General features: G+C 42.2%; 1 protein-coding gene across 10 annotated transcripts in view; it reads left to right on the top strand.

Annotated features, from left to right (window-relative positions):
* St6gal1 (ST6 beta-galactoside alpha-2,6-sialyltransferase 1) overlaps positions 1–19,652 on the top strand; it is a 126,631-nt gene that overhangs the window by 91,815 nt on the left and 15,164 nt on the right. For all 10 annotated transcript variants that reach the window (XM_039087995.2, XM_063270296.1, XM_039087993.2 and 7 more), the window contains one exon: positions 6,548–6,645. In XM_039087995.2, the coding sequence (XP_038943923.1) occupies positions 6,548–6,645 (98 nt within the window). The remainder of the gene's footprint in view (positions 1–6,547; positions 6,646–19,652) is intronic.

Raw genomic sequence — 19,652 nt, 5'->3', positions numbered from 1 at the left:
CCTGCAGGAGAACGGGCGAGAAAGAGGAGCGAGACCAAGCAGTGTCCTTGTTAAGGTCTGTTTATTGAGAGGAATGTACAGCATTTAAAGCTCTGAAGCAGGAATTGAAGCAGGAACTGAAGCTTAGGGCGGGGGGAGTACTGGGAAGTGCCCAAGGACATAAGGTGAATCTCTAAACCGCAAGATATTCTCCTTTTTTTTTAAAGATTCATTTATTTATTTTATGTATGTGAGTACACTGTAGCTGTCTTCAGACACCAGAAGAGGGTATCAGATCTCATTACAGATGGTTGTGAGCCACCATGTGGTTGCTGGGAATTGAACTCAGGACCTCTGGAAGAGCAGTCAGTGCTCTTAATCGCTGAGCCATCTCTCCAGCCCCTTTTATGTATTTTCTAATTAAAAAAAATTTTTTTTTTTTTAGAGTTTGAGTTCATTCATGAATTGGGCTGTAAAGCCCACTTGGGCAGAACCTTGGTGGTTGTTTTTCTATCTATAACAAGACATCCATAATAGTCTCCCAAATTAGACTATGGTGACTCCATAATAATTAGGGCCTTTAAAAATTAATGGTATGCTTTCGTGTGTAACTATGTAGATAAGTCGAGGGTTTTATTTCAAAGTATAGCATATTTTTATCATACTATCACCAATAAGAATGATACATGGTACACTCCCTGTGTGCTCAGCATAGCGGCTTTCCTCATTTTAAATTTCATTTTTCTATATGGGAGTTTTGCCTGCATGTATGATGTCTATGTACTATGAGCATGCGCAGTGCCCATGGAGGCTAGACGGAAGGTATCAGAGCCCTGGAACTGGAGTTACATATAGTTGTGAACTACCTTGTGGGCGCCGGGAATTGAATCTGGGGCTTTTGGGGGAGTGACCAGTGTTCTTAACTGCCGAGTCATCTCTCCAGTCCCTCAGTTCCAAAACTAATATTTTCCTTCATTCTTTGAGAATTTCATACAGTCATACAATCTGTTTTGAGCATATTCGCTCGCACGCTCGCACGCACGCACGCACGCACGCACGCACGCACGCACGCACGCACGCACGCACGCTGCTTGCCCCAGATCCGCCTCTGGCTCCTCGCAATTTTTTGTGTTCTTTTTATTTTAACAACTCCCTGAATCTCACGTACTCATGGATGTGGGGCCATTCGCAGCAGCTTGGTTTACCCACTAGGGGCTACACCCTTAAAGGAAACTAACTCGTTCTCCCCTAGGAGCAATACACTCTTCCTAGCTCCTCAGCTATGTGCCCCTCCCCCCACAAGCTGGTGCTGACTGACTTTGTCCTGGGCAGCACCTGCTGCCCTGGGCCCCTCCAAGTCCCCAGGAACTAACTGTGGAGGCCCAAGGGAATTGCATAACTGGGTGTAGGCAGAGAAGAGGTTGAAGGTGACTCCACGACTCAAAGAAACGCTGGTGTTCTCTTGTGTCTCGGAATGATAATGGCCTCCGAGTAAATTTGGCTGAGTCAGTTCCTTCTTCCCCACAGGAAAAGAAAACAACATTCTGAGGCAAAAGCAAGGAATGGAGGATGCGTGGAGAGGATGTGGGGCCCATTGGGTGGAGAAAGGGGAGGAGTTAAGCCCAAGATATCACCAGGAGTCAGGCTGACAGGTGGCAGACTACATAGAGGCTTTGGATTTTGGCCTTTGTTTGTTTGTTTTTAATCAATCCAGACTTCATGCTCTGGTCTCCACAGTTCTGTGCTGATCCGTACCGACCTGACCAAGTGCATCTTTTTTCCTTCTCCTCATTTCTCCTTCCGTTGTACAGTGGTTCTAAACCTGTGGGTTGAGACCCCTTTGGGTTGAGCAGCCTTTCACAGGGGTCTCCAAAGACCATCGTAAAACATAGATATTTATGTTATATAACAGTATAGATAACGGTAGTGAACTCACAGTTAAGCAGTAGCAATGGAAATAATTGTATGACTGGGAGTCCCCACAACAAGAGGAACTGTATTAAAAGGTCGCGTTGTTAGGAAGGTTGAGCAGTCACTACCCTGGCCAGTTCTCTGCCTAATTTTCACCGTGTACTTTTTGTGCTCTCTGGTTAGGAGGGACTCCCCTGGCTGTGGGTCTTGGCTCTGAACTGTCAGACTATCAAAAGGAAAGTTCTTGAGTGTCTCTCCTGATAACTAATCATATTTTTCAATTATGCATGAATTCCTATGTCTACCTTCTTTCTCCGTGCAGTAAAACACAATGTCGTCATGGGGAGGGACCTTGTCTTTTTTGCCTCACATCATCGTCTCTGGTGCCTAGAACTGTGGCCGGCATAACATAGTCTTCGATCAGTATTTTTCTGCATGGAGAAATGATTGTTTTTTAAAATGTGCAACATCAAGGACTTGCCCAAAACTTTCTGTATTGGGGAGTCCCCATTTTTCCTCCAAGCCCCTCTCCCCACTTCCCACCTACCTCTGGTACCTGGGAGTTCAAGTTTTGGACTATGTGAGTGGCTTCTGGCTTGTCTGTAACAGGCTCATGGGAGCACTGGCTTGCTCCTGAAAAAGAGGAGGGAAGACTAGGCTTACTTTCTCTTAGTGCTCCCACACTGAATGACCTTTTGCTGTGGTTTTCTGGGATCAGAAGTCTCAGCTCCTGTTAGGTAGAACTTTCCAACTTTGGTTTTGCTCTCTCTTCTTTCTGTTCAGTTCTGAGAGATCAGGGGGTGAAGCAGATGGGAGTGGACAATCTCTCTCTCTCTCTCTCTCTCTCTCTCTCTCTCTCTCTCTCTCTCTCTCTCTCTCTCTCTCTCTCTCCCCAGATGCTACGTTCCTCTCCTTCACAGCTGGTGTCAATGACCTTCCTGAGCTCAGAGTCTCCACCCCTCCTGCTGGATATGCCTGAGGGGTTAAAGAGCTCCATGAAGCCCTGGGTGCTGTTCTGATTACCTCAAACTCAGCCTTGTACCCAGCACTTTCATTGCTCCTGGGATCCAAGACTGGGAATGTTGCCTACGTGCAGTTTCTGACAGACACATGTTTTGCCTGTGGTTTTGAAGCCCATGCTAATTCTGAGAAACCTATTGCAGGTCTGCATTGTGTAAGGGTGGACCCGATGCCCTCTCTGCAGAGTACTGTGTGGAAGCTGATAAGATTTGGATAGGCTCATCTTGTGTTGTTTCCAAACCATTCCAAAGGCACACTGTCCAGGAATTCTGCACTGTAGTTTCTGTGAATAAGGTATCTGAATTCCTACAGTTTAGAGTAGTATTTATGAATTGAAATAAAGAGGAAGACTTTTGTGGCGTAATTCTGCAGCACGCCCCTTTACGGGTCATTTTATTTGGAGCTAAATGCCTTCTGTTCTTCCCATCCTATCTGTGTGGTTATTAAACAACCCTAAGCAAACCATATGGACAGTAGATGGTCTCTAATCTGATGCAGATTGTCAGGAGCCATAACAGGACAAGCTAATAACTAGCAGGTGATCACCCTGAGATGGCCAGCCTCGGATTATTATATAATCTGCGACTGGTTCACCCTTATTAAGCAAGGCTGTAGGGATTCATTTTGGAAAAGAATCCAAAATGAATCTGCTATTAAAATGCTTTTCCTGTTGTTATTATTAGACATATATAACCATCATTGAGTAATACCACACCCCTTTGGAGCAGATCTCTGCAGACTTACGAAGTTGTACTATCTCGTAGTGATGCTATACAGACAAATAGATGACTTCTTTAGTCTCAATGATGATCCTATAAGAATTCCTAAAATTATATCAATGATTATTAAGTTCTTTTATAGTGGGACTGCTATAAAGTCTCTTTCTGATAGTTAAAACTGCAGTGACAGCTCTGCCAGTCTCCCAGGTGTCACCAGTTAATTGCTCTTAGATAGTAACCAGACTTTCTCCCACTCAGAACACATTCCAAGAAGTTGTAAAAACAATTATCAAGAGCCATAAGTAGAGAACAAACAATTTATTACAGGTGCAAGGACAGAGGATAAGATATTGACTGGGTTTGTCTATACAAAACTTCACTAACAACTATGGTTTTAGACCTTCAGTGAACCTGTAGAGCTGACGCTGGTGATGAATGTTTAGCCAGATAATTACTCCTGATGGATAGTCAGGTAAACATCCTCAGTTGTAAACTTCTATTTCAATTGATGCTTTGATCTTTCATATGAACGTGTGATGAATTTTGTAGCACGCGATCATGTATTCTGAAAGATGTTTAAGTGCTGAGGACAAAGAGAAGACACACAGAAGGACAGACACAGAAGGACTGAACAGAAGGACAGACACAGAAGGACTGAGCTGGAGAGGGACTGAGCTGAAGAGTCGGGTTTGAGCTAAGGAGAACTGAGCTAAAAAGATCTGGGCTGAGAAGAAATGCAGAGAGGAATAACTTAGAGACTATAGGTAACATAAGAGAGCAATGTGCAGAATGCAGAGGAAAAGAGGAAAAAAGAAGAAGCTGGAGAGAGCAGAAGGAGCAGGCAGGTTTCTCCTTACCATGGGACAGAACAGGCCATTTCTCAATAGTAAGGCAGGCTTAGTCTTATTAAAAGGAACAAACCTTTTCTCTTACAAACTTGGGTTTAATTCACTTAGCATTAAAAGTGTAGAAGCGATTTCTTTCTCTATGTAATAAAGATTGGAGCTCATCTTTCATCCAGAATGAGTGAATTCTTTCTGCACCGATGCTTGATCTTTTGCCCCATATGAATATGTAAGTATGGATGTCTGTGAAATTGTAAGAATGTATGCATGTACAAGAATGTAATTGTGAGAATGTATGCATGTGTGTGTGTAAGAATGTAATTGTGAGAATGCATGTAAGCTGGGCCTACCTGAATTTGAGTGGAAATGTATAAATGCGCATTTATTGAATCTGTGTGTGAAATTATATATGATTATGCATATATGCCTATGTAGAAGTTTTTCCTTCTGCAAGCGCTATTCACTTCTCTTGGTTCAATAGAAGTTTATTGTTCCAAACTTCCCCCTAGCCTGACAAGGACATAGGGACAAAAGGGAAAAGGCTCCAGCAATTAATCCTCTACTTGATCTCCAGCTGTTTTAGAATGAGGTGCTAAATGCCAGAGACTCCAGTTTCTGGCCTCAGAGGGACACAGAAGGCGGGTCAGTTACAGTAGCAGAGCATAGTGACTTAGACATAGATAAGTAAATCAGCTACAATAACACAGTAACTTAGACTTAGATAAGTAAACTTATTATTATATAGCAACCCCAAATATCTCGTAAGACGAAGTCTTACCCTCCACCGAGAAGAACAACCAACAGGAGAAAGAACACCAATGTCAGGGCTGGCCCCTGGCAGCAGATGTTGCTAGTGAACCCCAATCTTGTTTGAGCAAGTAGGGGTGGAGTGAGCTCTCACAGAATCTCAGAAATTTGGGGTTGGGATGATACCATCATGTCTCACCTCCATCAGATTGGTCAGTGTTAGGGTTCAGAAACGTGTGCAAATCTTGCTAATTTTGCTTAAAAAAACAAAACAAAAAACAAAACAAAACAACAACAACAACAAAACAACAACCATAGGGACTAGGAAGTAGTTATGTGTTTTTGAAATGTTAGGTCTGACCTTGACCGGAGTTGTCTTACTTAGGGTTTCACTGCTGTGAACAGACACCATGACCAAGGCAACTCTTATAAAGGACAATATTTAATTGGGGCTGGCTGACAGGTTCAGAGGTTCAGTCCATTATCATCAAGGCAGAAGTGTGATAGCATCCAGGCAGGCATGGTACAGGAGGAGCAGAGAGTTCTACATCTTGTTCTGATGGCAAACAGAAGACTGGCTTCCAGGCAGCTAGAAAGACTGTCTTAAAGCTATGGCACAGTGACACAAATACTCCAACAAGGCCACACCTACTCTAGCAAGGCCTTATTTCCTAATAGTGTTGCTCCCTGGGCCAAGCATACACAAACTCTCATAGCAGTTAATAAAGTATGTTATTTCTAACAAAGTACTTACTTAAAACAAACAAAAAGCCCCTCACAGTTGGGAATTTAAGTGGTACTATGACCTGTCCCGTTTCTGCCACACCAGATTTGTGACCTCCTATGAGCCCCGGGTTCCTGAATGGAACAGATACTTCAGGGCTGTCTTTAGTGACATATTGAATCCCTTCTATGTGTTAAACATTGTACATGTTTCAAAGTGCATTGACTACGTTGGACATATGATACAAGACTGACATAATCTGGCAGGGCTAGAAATATGTTCTACTGGAGATACCTAGTGAATGTGTGTTTTGTTCCTTTGATAACTGAGAAAGGATTCTGCTATAAGTAGCTTGTTAGCCCTGTCCATTTTTCTGTTGTGTCTGTATATACTAATGACAGTGAATGGGTTTCACAATTAATGGACATCATATCTCTTGTAGTGGCCAGCAGACCCATAATCATCTTCGTGAGCTTCAACTGGGTACCGCACTCACATGTTAATAGCCCCTGGGCATCATGTATTTTGATCTCTCCTCTACTTTCCTATTTCCTGCATGTTGCCAGCACTCACTCCCATTTTCCATTTCCTGTGGTTTACAGATAATCATGATGCAGTTCTGAGGTTTAATGGGGCCCCTACCGACAACTTCCAACAGGATGTGGGCTCAAAAACTACCATTCGCCTAATGAACTCTCAGGTAAGGATTCTTTTCTGCAGATAGCACTTCAGAGAAAGATGACTCCATTGTGGGCCCCAGTGCTGAGTATGTCCACATCAAAGCTGCCCAGTTGACTACGTTTCTTGAGCTCCTGAGTTCCAGATACATCCCTGAAGAAGGGACAATGATTCTATGGCCAACTTTGTGATGTGCCCATAAAATCCTCTTCACATGAATAGTGTGTACAACGGAGCTGCCTAGGATCTAGGGAAACAGGGTTCTGGTTTGTCTTGTAACCATGCAATTATGCCTGAAATTTTAGACAAGAGACCAGCAGATCACAGGACATTCAGGAGAGAAGGAGAGGTACTGTGATAATAAAGCAAAGATGGTACACAGCTCAAGGTGGGCCCTAAAGCACTGCTCAAGTGTGGGGCATGACTCCAGTGCCACAGAAGCCTGTGGGCGATATACTAGAATCTACGTGTTACTTCATGAAGTTCCTAATCCTTCCTTCAAGTTTTTCTGAGGAGTAGACATGTTGCTTTCTCAACACTAATAGAAATGATAGGTGTGTTCTTGCCAAAAAGTTCTGTTAATAAATTTAGTGAGAAAAAAAAATGGATTTATGCACATAGCAAACTGGTAGCCAGGCACAGTGGTGCGCATGTGTAGTCCCAGTCACCTGGAAGACTGAGACAGGATAAAGACTCCATATCAAAATAGATAGACAGACACATGATAGATAGATAGATAGATAGATAGATAGATAGATAGATAGATAGATAGATAGATAGATAAGTTCTGGATGGATAGGTAGGTAGGTAGATAGGTAGATAAGTTCTGGATGGATAGATAGATAGATAGATAGATAGATAGATAGATAGATAGATAGATAGTTCTGAATGGATGGATGGATAGATAGATAAGTTCTGGATGGATAGATAGATAAGTTCTGGATGGATGGATAGATAGATAGATAGATAGATAGATAGATAGATAGATAGATAGTTCTGAATGGATGGATGGATAGATAGATAAGTTCTGGATGGATAGATAGATAGATAGATAGATAGATAGATAGATAGATAGATAGATAGGTTATGGATGTATGGATGTATGGATAGACAGACAGACAGACAGACAGACAGACAGACAAGTTCGGTACTAAGACTGCCAATCTAGCAACTGCACTATTTACAGTGATGTTTGCTCTTCCCTCAGCAGACATGGGATCCTTAGATGTTCCTCTGTGGATGTCTAATCTCTCTACTATTATGGTCTGCCTCTTAAGACTGTAGGGCTTGGAATTGATCAGAAAAGCCCACCAGAACTTTGCTAGTTTAGAGGCTGCTTCCTTTCCTGCAGCAGAGCTCCATGTCTTTCCTCTTTCCTCTTCCCTGTCTGACTTGCCAGAACTTCCTGCTGGAACTCTGCACTTCTTCCTGTACAGCGTTCTTTGTGTCTGAGACCCACAGTCATAAGAGGAGGGTCAAGGAACAGAACTGCTGTGCATGCAAACTTATTTCTTGTTCCATCCTCACCCAATCTTTTTGGGAACAGTATCTTGTATTATTGCCCAGGTTAGCCTTGACCTCTGTTCTCTTCCTCTCTCTTAAATCCTGGGAGTCATCCACATGAGTCACCATGCCCAGCTTTAAACCTCTCTGTTATTATTTTAATTTAGAAACAGAAGTTACTTTCTGTCCTGGCTATACCTCCAGTGTCCTCATACTTGCGGTGTCTCTGCTATTCTGTCTCAGGGATTTGCATCTCCTAGGCTCTCTCACTGGGACCTGGGGCTTGCAGACTAAGCTAGTTTGACTTGCAAGCCCGTCTCTGCCTCCCCAGTACTGAGGTAACAGGAGCACGCCATTATGCCCAGTCGTTCGTGTGGATGCTAGGAATGGAAGTCTTGTTCTTGTGCTTTGCTCAGCAAGCATTCCACCAATCGAATCATCTCCCTAGACCTGTATTTTGGGGGGTTTTAATATCACTTCCTTTAGCAATGAAAGAGATAAATGTTAAAGAAATGGTTTGGTTAATAAAGTTCTCTGATGCAAGTGACCTTGAGCTTGACGTCACAGAGGGGCTGGATTTGGAAAAAATATTGATGGGGAGGCCTACCTGAAGGAGGGATCGGCTGGACAGAGATACACAGGAAGTGAGAGAGTCTCCCTACCTTGGGCTGGGCTGAAGGTTGAAGGAGGCAGGATTCATGTTGCCTGGTGGAGGGGGATGAAGCTTCAAGATTGCTCAGATTAACAAGTCTAGGAAATCTGATATTTAGTTCTGATCTTTTATTTCACCCTCTAAATCTTTTCATTCTCCCCTGGTTTTCTTCTCATGCTCCAGACATAGGAGCTAGAGAGTGTAGAGTCCTACTGTTGCAGCCAGGGTTTGTGTCAAAGTTAGGTATCTGTAGAGATGTCTATGTCAGGTAGGCATTTACCCAAGTCCAGATGGAGTCTAAGCAGGTCTTGATGGCAGGAGCTGGGACATGTCTGCATATGTGTAGTAAGGATACCGACAATGTGTGGGCGGTGAGGATGGGGCAGACAGAGAGACAGACAGAGAGAGACAGAGAGGCAGAATTTCAGCAAAGTGTATATCTTGTAGTCTAGGTAGGAGAAGAGGAAGTCTGCTAAAAGGGATTTCAAACAGGGAAAATCTTCATCTATAAGGAATGTGTCAGCCTGTAAGTGGGCATAGGGAAGAAGTTAATTTTAGCAATTAAAGTATCTTTCCTAAGAATGCTTTAACAAGATGGCATAATCATAGTTCAGTAGCCTGCAACAGTGGCTTTCCACAGTGTTGGGGATTATTGGAGGCCAGTAAATTCCTAAGCTACAGTGATTCCAATGGCAGTAATTTACCAGGTAACTCCTGCTTTCTTAGGCTGCCCCAGCCAGAGCAAACGTGGGTTCCTTTATTAGCATCTTAAGTTCATCATTGACTTTTAGGTCACACATTTCACATCACACAATAAATCTATCTGCCTGCCTGCCTGCCTGCCCGCCCACCCGTCCATCTGTCCGTCCATCCATCCATCCATCCATCTTCTATCTCTCTACCTCTATCTGTCTGTCTGTCTGTCTATCTATCTATCTATCTATCTATCTATCTATCTATCTATCTAACAGTCATCTATCCATCTGCCTATTTATCTATCATCTGTCTATATACCACCTGTCTATCTATCTGTATATCATCTATTATCTGTCATCTATCCATCTGCCTATCTATTTATCTATCTATCATCTATCTATATGCTATCTATCTATCTACCTACCTACCTATCTGTCTATCATCTATCTATGTGTGTATGTGAGTAGGATATAGAGTGACTAAAAGGACTAAAAGACTACTGCAAGGGCATTCATAGGTTTATGAAGGCCTATGAGCGGGGAGCTGATAGAAATGCAAGAGGCGAGATACCGTGTTAGGCTTCAGGGTCAGAGCTGAGCTACAGAGGCTAGTGGAGCTGTACAGGCAAAAGGGCAGGACCAGGTCGATGAATGAACAGTCGGATGAGTGGATGGGCAGGTCCAAATGGGAGAATAGAATGGTGGGTAGATGGCAGTTCTGGTAGACTGTATCAAAAGCTGGACTAAGCCAGCTGAAGCCTCTGGGGAAGTGGCAAGTTCTGCCAGTTGGTTTCTTGACGTACATACTAGGCGGTCAGCTCACAGGTTGGGAGGGGTCATTGTCACTGTAGTTTTAAGTGTTTACCTCAGTCTGTGCTGTGCGAGTGGTAGTGGATATGTCCACACTGGTACAGAGTCATCCTCCCTCCTCAAGAGAGTGTCAAAAAAATTACTTGAGAATGGATTCTCCTGGGACAGGGCAGGGTTTGACAGACCACTGTTTACACAATGCAGAGTAAACTTGGGACCCGGCACAGGCATTTTACTCTTTTCCTGTTGTAGATGAGATGGAGCTGAGTAAGTTTAAAAACCAGCACAGGTGGAAGGGGAGCTTCTGGGGAGGTGCCCAGGAGGGAGCCCCCAAGCTTGTCTCCCACCTAGACCGCCACTGCAGCCAGCAGAGGTAACACTGTTGTGGGACTTGTATAGGTCTTAGGTAACTTAGAGCTTCAGGGGAAGGTTTGAATGGTAAACCGAGGTTAATTTAGGTCAATCTGTGCTGTTAGCATTTAGAAGACCCCACTTCCCAATTCTTAACCCCAGGACAGGCGGCTGTGTACACAGTCCTAGCTTAGTCTAGATAGAAATCAGGCCTTGCTAATTGCTGTTCGTCATCGCTGGGATAAAAGCTCTGAGTAGGTGGTGGAGGTCATCAGTACACTTCCTCCTCATTATTAAAAGCAACTTCCCATTTGACTAAGGTGACTGGGGAGATTTTAAAGCCCAAATCTCCCCCCCGCTTTGGAAACAGGTACTGAAAACTAGTTCATTTAAAATGACATACGGGACATTTTACTTCATTTTATTATTACTGCAAATACATGGAGAAATCCAGTTTACAAGCAGAAAAGTCTGGGGTTGGAGAGGAGACTCAGTGGTTAGAAGTGTGCACTGGTCCAGCAGAAGACCCAAGCTGGGTCCCCAGCATCTATGTCAGACGGCTCACAACTGTCTGTAACTCCACCTTAGGAGAACCTGCGCTCCGAGGGTACCAACACCCATGTACACACAGCCCGAGATGCAATTTAAAAAGATAATAAATCTTAAACCCAAGAAAATATTTGCTTTGGCCCACAGTTAAGTTGGAGTCTGTGCTGAGACAGCACATCATTGCTCACGTTGTGTCTGGTACTGGAGAAAGGGGAAGTCCAAGTGCCCTCTTCCAACACATGTTCTTAACAAAGCAAGGCATCTCACTGGGCTCTCCCACCCTTAAATGTTAGTCATAGGCAGGAAGGAGATTCCGGCAATGGAACGTTCGTCAGAAGCGTCCTGTTAACTGACCCAGCTGAAGAGAAAAGGAGCTGGACTGGTTCACCTCAGCTTTCAGCAAGCCCAGGGCTTGAAGTCATTTGGAACAGTTTGTCCACAGTTGATTCTTAGGTGGTATTTATCAGCAAAGTGGAAATCTGCTGAACCAGATATAGACGAGGGATAGAAGTTAAAGTTAAGGAACTTAAAGGGAAAGAAAATCTTAATTTTGTAGCTTTCAGGACCCTGGTCCTTGTGGTTAGGGGAGGAGAGGAGTCCCAAGATGGTGATGGGGGTGGGGGTGGAGGGAGTTGCGGAGGGGTGGGAGGGGGCGGGATATTCCCATCCTCAGAAAGAGGCAACCAGGCTGTACTTATCTAGAGTCTGTTTGATGAGTGAGAGGTAGATTCAAGTCTTAACGACTCCCACAACTCCCCGAAGTTACACAAATTATTTTAGTTTACAAAAAGAGATAAAAAATCTTAGATGTAGTACTATTATCATTGTTATTAATCTGTACTGAAATCCACATCGTTAAAAAAAGCAGCCAGCAAATGCCTGTAAACAGCAGGAGTAGATACATGCCTCTGAGTCACAGCTAAAGCTATGGGTTTGGGTTGAAAAGCATGAACATTTGTTTCTCTGTCCTGAGGGCTGGATATATAGATTGAACAGAGATTATTTTTAGCCAATGAGAAGCACCTTTAAGTCTACACTTAGAAGACAACCGAAGGACCCTTGAGCCTGTGACAGGCAATAGTAGTCAGTGTTTTACCACTTCCTCAGAATCCCACTGACCGAGGCTAGAACTCTGAACTTCTGAAATCCTAGTCTAACAGTAGCAAAGGAGAGGAAGAGATCTGAAACATTTCTTAAGAATTTTCTCCTTTCCCATATGTCTTAACTGATTGCCTTCAGAACTTACAAAGTTTTTACATCCATAGAAGTTGCTGTCTTAGACTCTTGTAATTCACAGAGACCTCAAGTCCTTTTTTTTCTAAATCATTTGACAGAGACATGAGTACTTACTACTGAGGGTAGTCATCGCAAAGCAAGTTTGTTTGAATAAAGGAATGATAAAAAGATTATCTCTGAAACCTGTTCATCCTTTAATATGAAGCCCGCTAGCCTGGCTAGCTTGTCTGCTTTTACCAAGCAGGAAGCCTAGTAGCTCTAGAAAGAGCAAGGTCCAGCTTTTGCATAGTAAATAAATTAACAAGGTGGCTGCCCCTTTGTGAAGAATCTGGTTGCTGCTGCTACCAGGATAACAAAAGTACAGTTAGATGTTGCCAGACTTTTAGCTACTTTATTGGGTTCTTTTCCCTACCTGAAACATACATACATAACGTTTCTGTGTTTTTAAAGAAACCAAAATTCTCCCTACAGTTAGCCATCATTTTATAGCAGGAAGAGTCATCCAGATGGTCTCTGTATTGATTAAAATGTCAGAGACTTACCAGCTATCGGGATGATTACCCTAGTAGGCTCTGATGGTCTTGATCGATTTGTGGGGGTTGAGGGAGGGTCAGAGGTCAAAGGTCTTCAGCTGTTAGACAGGACAGCATTGCACAATGGGCTGTTGCACAGGACAGCATAGATCCTCAGCTTCCAGACCAGAAGGTCTGAGAGATTTTCTGGTGAATGAGGAACTTGAGGAAATTGGCCTCCCTTGACTTAAGACATAGTCAGTCCAACGGCATTCACAGTTTGTGCAGAGCCCAGGGCCCTGGCAGCAGGTGAGGCATGGGGCAGGTTTTCCCAGTGGTTAACATCACTACAATCCTGGCCCACGCCCCATCTGTCTTCTTTGGGGACCTTAGGGCAGCTGCTAGCAACTGGCATTTCTATCGCAGAACATTTTTCCCGTTAAACATTTCAAATGTCATATTCAGCAGATCTCTGAAAAGTTTCGAGGGCCATCTATTGAGCATACATGATTTGAAGTAAACTTGTTTTTAGTTACTTGCTTTAGGCTTAAACTTGAAAATTTATACAGGAAGCTAAATCAAGCTTATTTCTACAAACAAATTACATCAGACAACTACAAGTATAACTCTGAACACATTAAAGAATTTGATTACTTTTTAAAAACATTTATCTATCTATCTATCTATCTATCTATCTATCTATCTATCTATCTATCATGTGTACAGTGTTCTGCCTATGGGTATGTCTGCAGGCTAGAAGAGGGCGTCAGATCCCATTACAAATGGTTGTGAGCCACCATGTGGTGGCTGGGAACTGAACTCAGGACCTCTGGAAGAGCAGTCAGTGCTCTTAACCACTGAGCCATCTCCCCAGCCCCAAGAATTTGGTAATTTAATAAGGTGGCCAACTATTAAATTTGAATGACTTTTCATATTTAACAGTTTACAATAAGTTAGTACCTTTAAAAAATAATTGTTAAATTGACGTTCTTTTAGTATCAGAATTAAACTTGGAGTCATTAAACGCAATCGGTCGGGAGACCGGGAACGTTCCTAGCCCGTCTACAGTACGCCATTGCAGAATATCACAGTTTCCTATAGGATTCTCATCTAAATGGCTAATGCGTAACAAAGTGGGCAAAGCCTGAGGCTGGACTTCCTTCCTCAGTCAGTCTCTCAGCCTGGGTAAAACAGATATTCTAAGGGCTCTTTGCCGAATTGCTTAGTTTCTTTCTGTACCACATGATAGGAATATTCCAGGTTCTCGTGTTTGGTGTTTGGTGCTGCAGCTCTAATTCGTTAGCCATGTATTTATTTATTTATTTATTTATTTATTTATTTATTTATTTATTTATTTATTTATTAATAAGCGGTGATGAACACCTTTAATTCCAGCACTTGGAGGGCAAAAGCAGGCATATTTGTGTGAGTGTGAGCTCCAGGTCAGCTAGGGCTGTTATATTAGAGAAACTCCCAAAATTCCCAAACACAAAAAAATTTCCAAAGAGCATATTAATAAAGACATCATAATATAAATCATTTTATAAACTTAACATGTCCCATAGCCTTATAAATCTAAATATTTAAAGAAAATACCCAAGTTTTTAAAGTTTTCAAACTCCAAAATTTCCCTTTTAAAAAACGTTAAAAAAAAATCTCTCTACTGTAGACTCTGAGAATATTAAAAAAAAATTAATTAATTAAGTACTCCTTTTTACTGCAGGAGGGAGGAAATGGCACAGCCACAATGGAGCAAAGCAAAACCAAACTCCAACAGTGCAAACAATTCAATGTTCAGTGTCTGGAGTCGTTCATTCACAATCCCCCAAAGGGCTGGGTCCCCTTGCTGGCCCCACCCTGGACAGCACACACAGCCAGTCTTCTAGGCTCCAGCTGGTTCTGTTTCATTTCAGCTGGTGCTTCTTTGGCCCTCATAGGGCATTGGCATGTTCAAAACTGCTGAGGTCCGCCATTGCAAGTGGGCTCTCTTAGAAACTCCAACCCTGCCATGCTGCCAAGCCTCAGCTGCTCTTCATGGTTCCCGGTCCCTTCATGTCTTTAAAACAAATACCACATGGGGGACTCTTACATTACAACGTTTGCCTGTCAACGTGAGGTACATTCTTGTATATGAATGCCTGGAGGTATGGTTTTAATACCTTATTAAACAAACATTGTTTTCGAATTCTTTTATAAACCTTTTTTTTTTAATGATTGTTTTCAGGATGAGAATAATACAAGATTCATCTTATTTCAAAATATCTTGGAGACTATGGTTGCCTGTTTGGTTTGTGTACACCATGTAGTAACCTTTAACTAAGATGGTAGTGAAGTCACATGGCATCCATTCTCACCAATGCTATCAGGTGGCTGCCAGCCGTGTGCCTGCTTCCATCCTGACGGGGGACAGCGGCTAAGATGGCGACAAGCCATCACACCACATGGTTCCTTTAAGGTTACCTATGCATAGATTTTTAGCTATCAACCTCCTATGTTACAAGTGTTTTTTTTAAAAGTATTTATTTATTATATATGAGTACACTGTCCGTAGCTGTCTTCAGACACACCAGAAGAGGGGATCAGATCCCATTACAGATGGTTGTGAGCCACCATGTGGTTGCTGGGATTTGAACTCAGGACCTCTGGAAGAGCAGTCGGCGCTCTTAACCACTGAGCCATCTCTCCAGCCCCCCTATGTTACAAGTTTTAAGTTAACTTTTTTTTGTTACAGATGTTATAAGTTTTTTTAACCATACCCAATAAATGTACAACTCTTGAGGTACTGAAAGTTCTTACAAGTCTTGAGCAAAGGTTTATGTCTTAGCAAAAGCTTTCCACAGTTAAATGAAACCACTCATCTAATTTTTGTTGTTTTGCTTTGCTCTCCTATCCCTGTCACAAAGTCTAGTGGCCCGCCTGACAGAGGACAATTGGAGGTTAAACAAGGATGCTTGGGTCTAGAGGAGGGAGAGCCATAACCCACTCCAGAGTTAGCTTTTCAATAAAGCAGAGCACACACAACAGCTTTGCGGTCACCCACATCAAAGATACTTGAATCCCTGCTAAACTGAGTCCAGTGACAAGAAAGCTTACAGATAAGAAATGCAGAGGCCTGGCCATCAAAGCCATCCCAGCAAGTGGCATTAGTGGTAGTCGGTGTTGGCAGACACAGCAAAAACAAAACCGGTAAGCACAGAACACAGAACGGTCACGCACTCAGAGGAGGGCAGAACAACACGGAGTGGCAACCATCGTTTATACATTCTTCTGAGCCTGACCCACATCCCCCTCAGCTCCCAGCTTGCACACCAGAAAACAGACTACACACACACACACACACACACACACACACACACACACACACACAGAGAGAGAGAGAGAGAGAGAGAGAGAGAGAGAGAGAGAGCGCAGATAAACAAAACTTTATGACCTTTAACTGGGCCCAACCAATTTCCATTTTGGCTCCCAGTAGCTGAACAAGAAGCAGGTGGGTGGACACCGTTCTGCATTTTGCCCTGGATAGGAGGGTATTAGGTGCTGTGGAATCCTTCCTCATCCTGTACTGGGATTTGAACAGACGAGATGTCGCGGCAAATTACCATGGCTTACCAAAGGAGGCCTCTGGTAGATAGTTACTGCTTTTCTCGGGATGGCGGTTCACTCCGATAGCCTGTAAGACCAAAAGCATGCCTTGGAATCTTGGAACATCTCAGAGTACACACCTTCTAGGGGGCCCTTCAGCCCTGGTGTCCTAGAGCGTAGGTCTGGCCTTAGAATTTGGGTCTGATCTTTCTGGGGGCCTCTGGAAGATGCTGACTCCACCAGGTAAGAATAACAACACTGCCACAATTTTTGAGCCACATTTAAAGCAAGCTTTTAAAATACTGTCCAGGATGATGGGTGTTCGTCAGGTTCATACCCGGGATTTCCATAGTATGGCTGCAAATTACATTATTAGTTAGGGACTGATAAAGGTAAAATCCCCAAGGCTACTTACTTTCCACCTTTGTCCAACCAGGGGCAAGCATGCATCCTGTCTATGTACCTCCTGCTAACATGCGGTTAAGCACATTATGTGCTGTTGGGGCAACCAAGCTTGTTTATAGAAGCAGTTGTTAGCTTAAGCAAGCAAGAGAACCCCCAGCCATCCAGGTAGCTATCTGTCCTAGGGCAAGTGGGGCTTGAGTTTTTTGTTTGATAAGATCTCTTGAGCATAGTAATTTAAACTTAAAACATAATGTTAGCCATCATAGTGTGTCCTAGAAAATACCCATTTGTCATTGCGAAGAATGTGTGCTCTCTTGGTTGGAGAACATCTCTTCATGTTAGTTCTAGTTGGCTTGTTGTATGATTCTCTTCATTCCTTCTCTTCTGTTTTTTCTGCCCTTTATTCCTTTGAGAGTGAAGAATTATAATCTCCAGGGGTTTTTTTTTTCTTTCTTTCTTTTCCCCCAACTCATGGAAATCACACAGCATACTCTTTAACCAACAGATAAAAGAGGTCACAAAGGTGTTATGGGGTATTTGAGGGGCCTGAATAAGTCAAATGGAGCTTTAATTGCTGACAAGATATTCCCAGAAAGATTAGTGGGAAGCAGACTTGACTTCCAGTTGGTTCAGATTTTAAGGGCAAGAAAACATGATTGCACCACTCAGAAAGGCAGTTCCGGACATCTACTGCAAACAAGAGCTGTTTACTGAAGTGGACAGACAGCAATAAATGGTCAGGCAGTTAACCTTTAGCTCAGGATCGTGTTGTGCAGGAATTTATGGTTAGTCCAGAAACCTATTTTACCAAGATTGTTTGAGCACTTAATGTATACTTAGAAATACTTCCATGAAATGGGATAACTATACTTCAGTAGCCCACAACACATGAAATCAGAGGATTCTTAGAAATGATTGAAAACACAATGCAGCATATAAAACTTAGAAAATTCATTTAAAGTACTGGTAAAGGGGACTTTTTTTTTTACTTCTGAATTCATACATCAAAAGGTAAGAAAGATAAGAAAGACTTCAAATTAACATAACTTTACGACATGAAGAAATCTAAGCTATGAAGCTAGCAGAGTGAAATAATAAAGATGAGAGATTTTATATATGTATGTGTGTGTGTGTGTGTGTGTGTGTGTGTGTGTGTATGAGAGTGTCAGAGAGACAGAGACATGGGGGGGGTGTAATAAAGGAAAACAAGGAGCCCAAAGTTGGTTCTTTGCAAAGTTCAATTATATTGATAAATCTTGTCTCAAGGGACAAAGGCAAAAGGAGGGAAGATACCCTATGACTAAAACTAGAGATTATAAAGGAGACATTACTACAGTTCTGCAGACATTTACAAAAAGATTACAAAAGACCATTCCATAAACAGTTACACCAAGGGCTGGAGAGATGGCTCAGCGGTTAAGAGCACCCGACTGCTCTTCCAGAGGTCATGAGTTCAATTCCCAGCAACCACATGGTGGCTCACAACCATCTGTAAAGAGATCTGATGCCCTCTTCTGGTGTATCTGAAGACAGCTACAGTGTACTTATATATAATAAATAAATAAATCTTTAAAAAAAAAAAAAAAAAACAGTTACACCAATAGTACAACCTTGATGAAGTGAACAAATTTCTAGAAACAAAACTCCAAAACCACTCCATAATGAAGCTTAAAGCCTTCCGTACTTAGAATGAGTAATAAAATTGAATATATATATATATATATATATATATATATATATATATATATATTTAAAGTTGTAGACAAAGTCCAGGACTCCCTGGTTTCATGATGAACCATATAGAATATTAAAGTAATCTTTTTAAACAGTCTTTCTAAAAGCAATTTTCTTTCTGAAAATGTTTAACCAAAAGAGTGAAGAGAAGGAAAGACTCTTTAACTTGTTCTGTGAACATTCCCTCATAGTTGAACCAGCCGGGACACCAAAAGAGAGCTACAGGTCAATGTCTCTCATGGACTATTCAAAAGTTGGCAATAAAATGACAGCTTTCCAGACTAGATGGCCTTAAAAGAGGATGGCTACCTTGTCCAAGTGAGACTTATTTATGGAATGCAAGGATGGTTAGACATAAAATATTGATGACATATATGATAGATTAATAGAATTGAGGGGGAAATGATCATTTGAGCTGATGAACAAAAAGTATCTGACAAAATGCAGATACTTTTCATGATTAATTGCTCCATAAACTAGAAATGGAAAGAAACCACCTTAACATAGCAAGGGCCATTTATGAAAAACAGGCAAACGCCATTTGCAGTGGTGAAAACTTGAAAGCTTTCCATTACAGCAGGAACAAGACCAGGACACCTGTCTGTGCTCTTCCTGCTTAAACACTACTGGAAGTCCTCACCACAACAATTAGAAAAGAAAAGAAAAAAAAATCCCATCTGTTTACAAATGGTATCATATTATACATAAAAAGCTAAATTTTATCCAGTCCCCAACCCCCCCACCAAAAAACGTTCTGTTAGAACACTAACAACTAGTTTGGTAAAATAACAGAGTCCAAAGTTCACTGATAAAAAACAGTTGAAAAAATTTTAAGCTTTGTTTGTTTATTTATTTAGTGTATTTGAGTTCTTTATTTGCATATATACCTATATGCTAGAGGAGGGTATCAGATCCCGGTATAGATGTTTATAAGCCACAACATGGTTGCTGGGAATTGAGCTCAGGACCTCTGGAAGAGCAGACATTGCTTTTAATGGGT

Source organism: Rattus norvegicus, chromosome 11 (assembly GCF_036323735.1).
Source record: "Rattus norvegicus strain BN/NHsdMcwi chromosome 11, GRCr8, whole genome shotgun sequence".
Taxonomy (NCBI): domain Eukaryota; kingdom Metazoa; phylum Chordata; class Mammalia; order Rodentia; family Muridae; genus Rattus; species Rattus norvegicus.
Note: the sequence above shows the minus strand (reverse complement) of the source record. Positions and strands in the feature narration are given on the sequence as shown.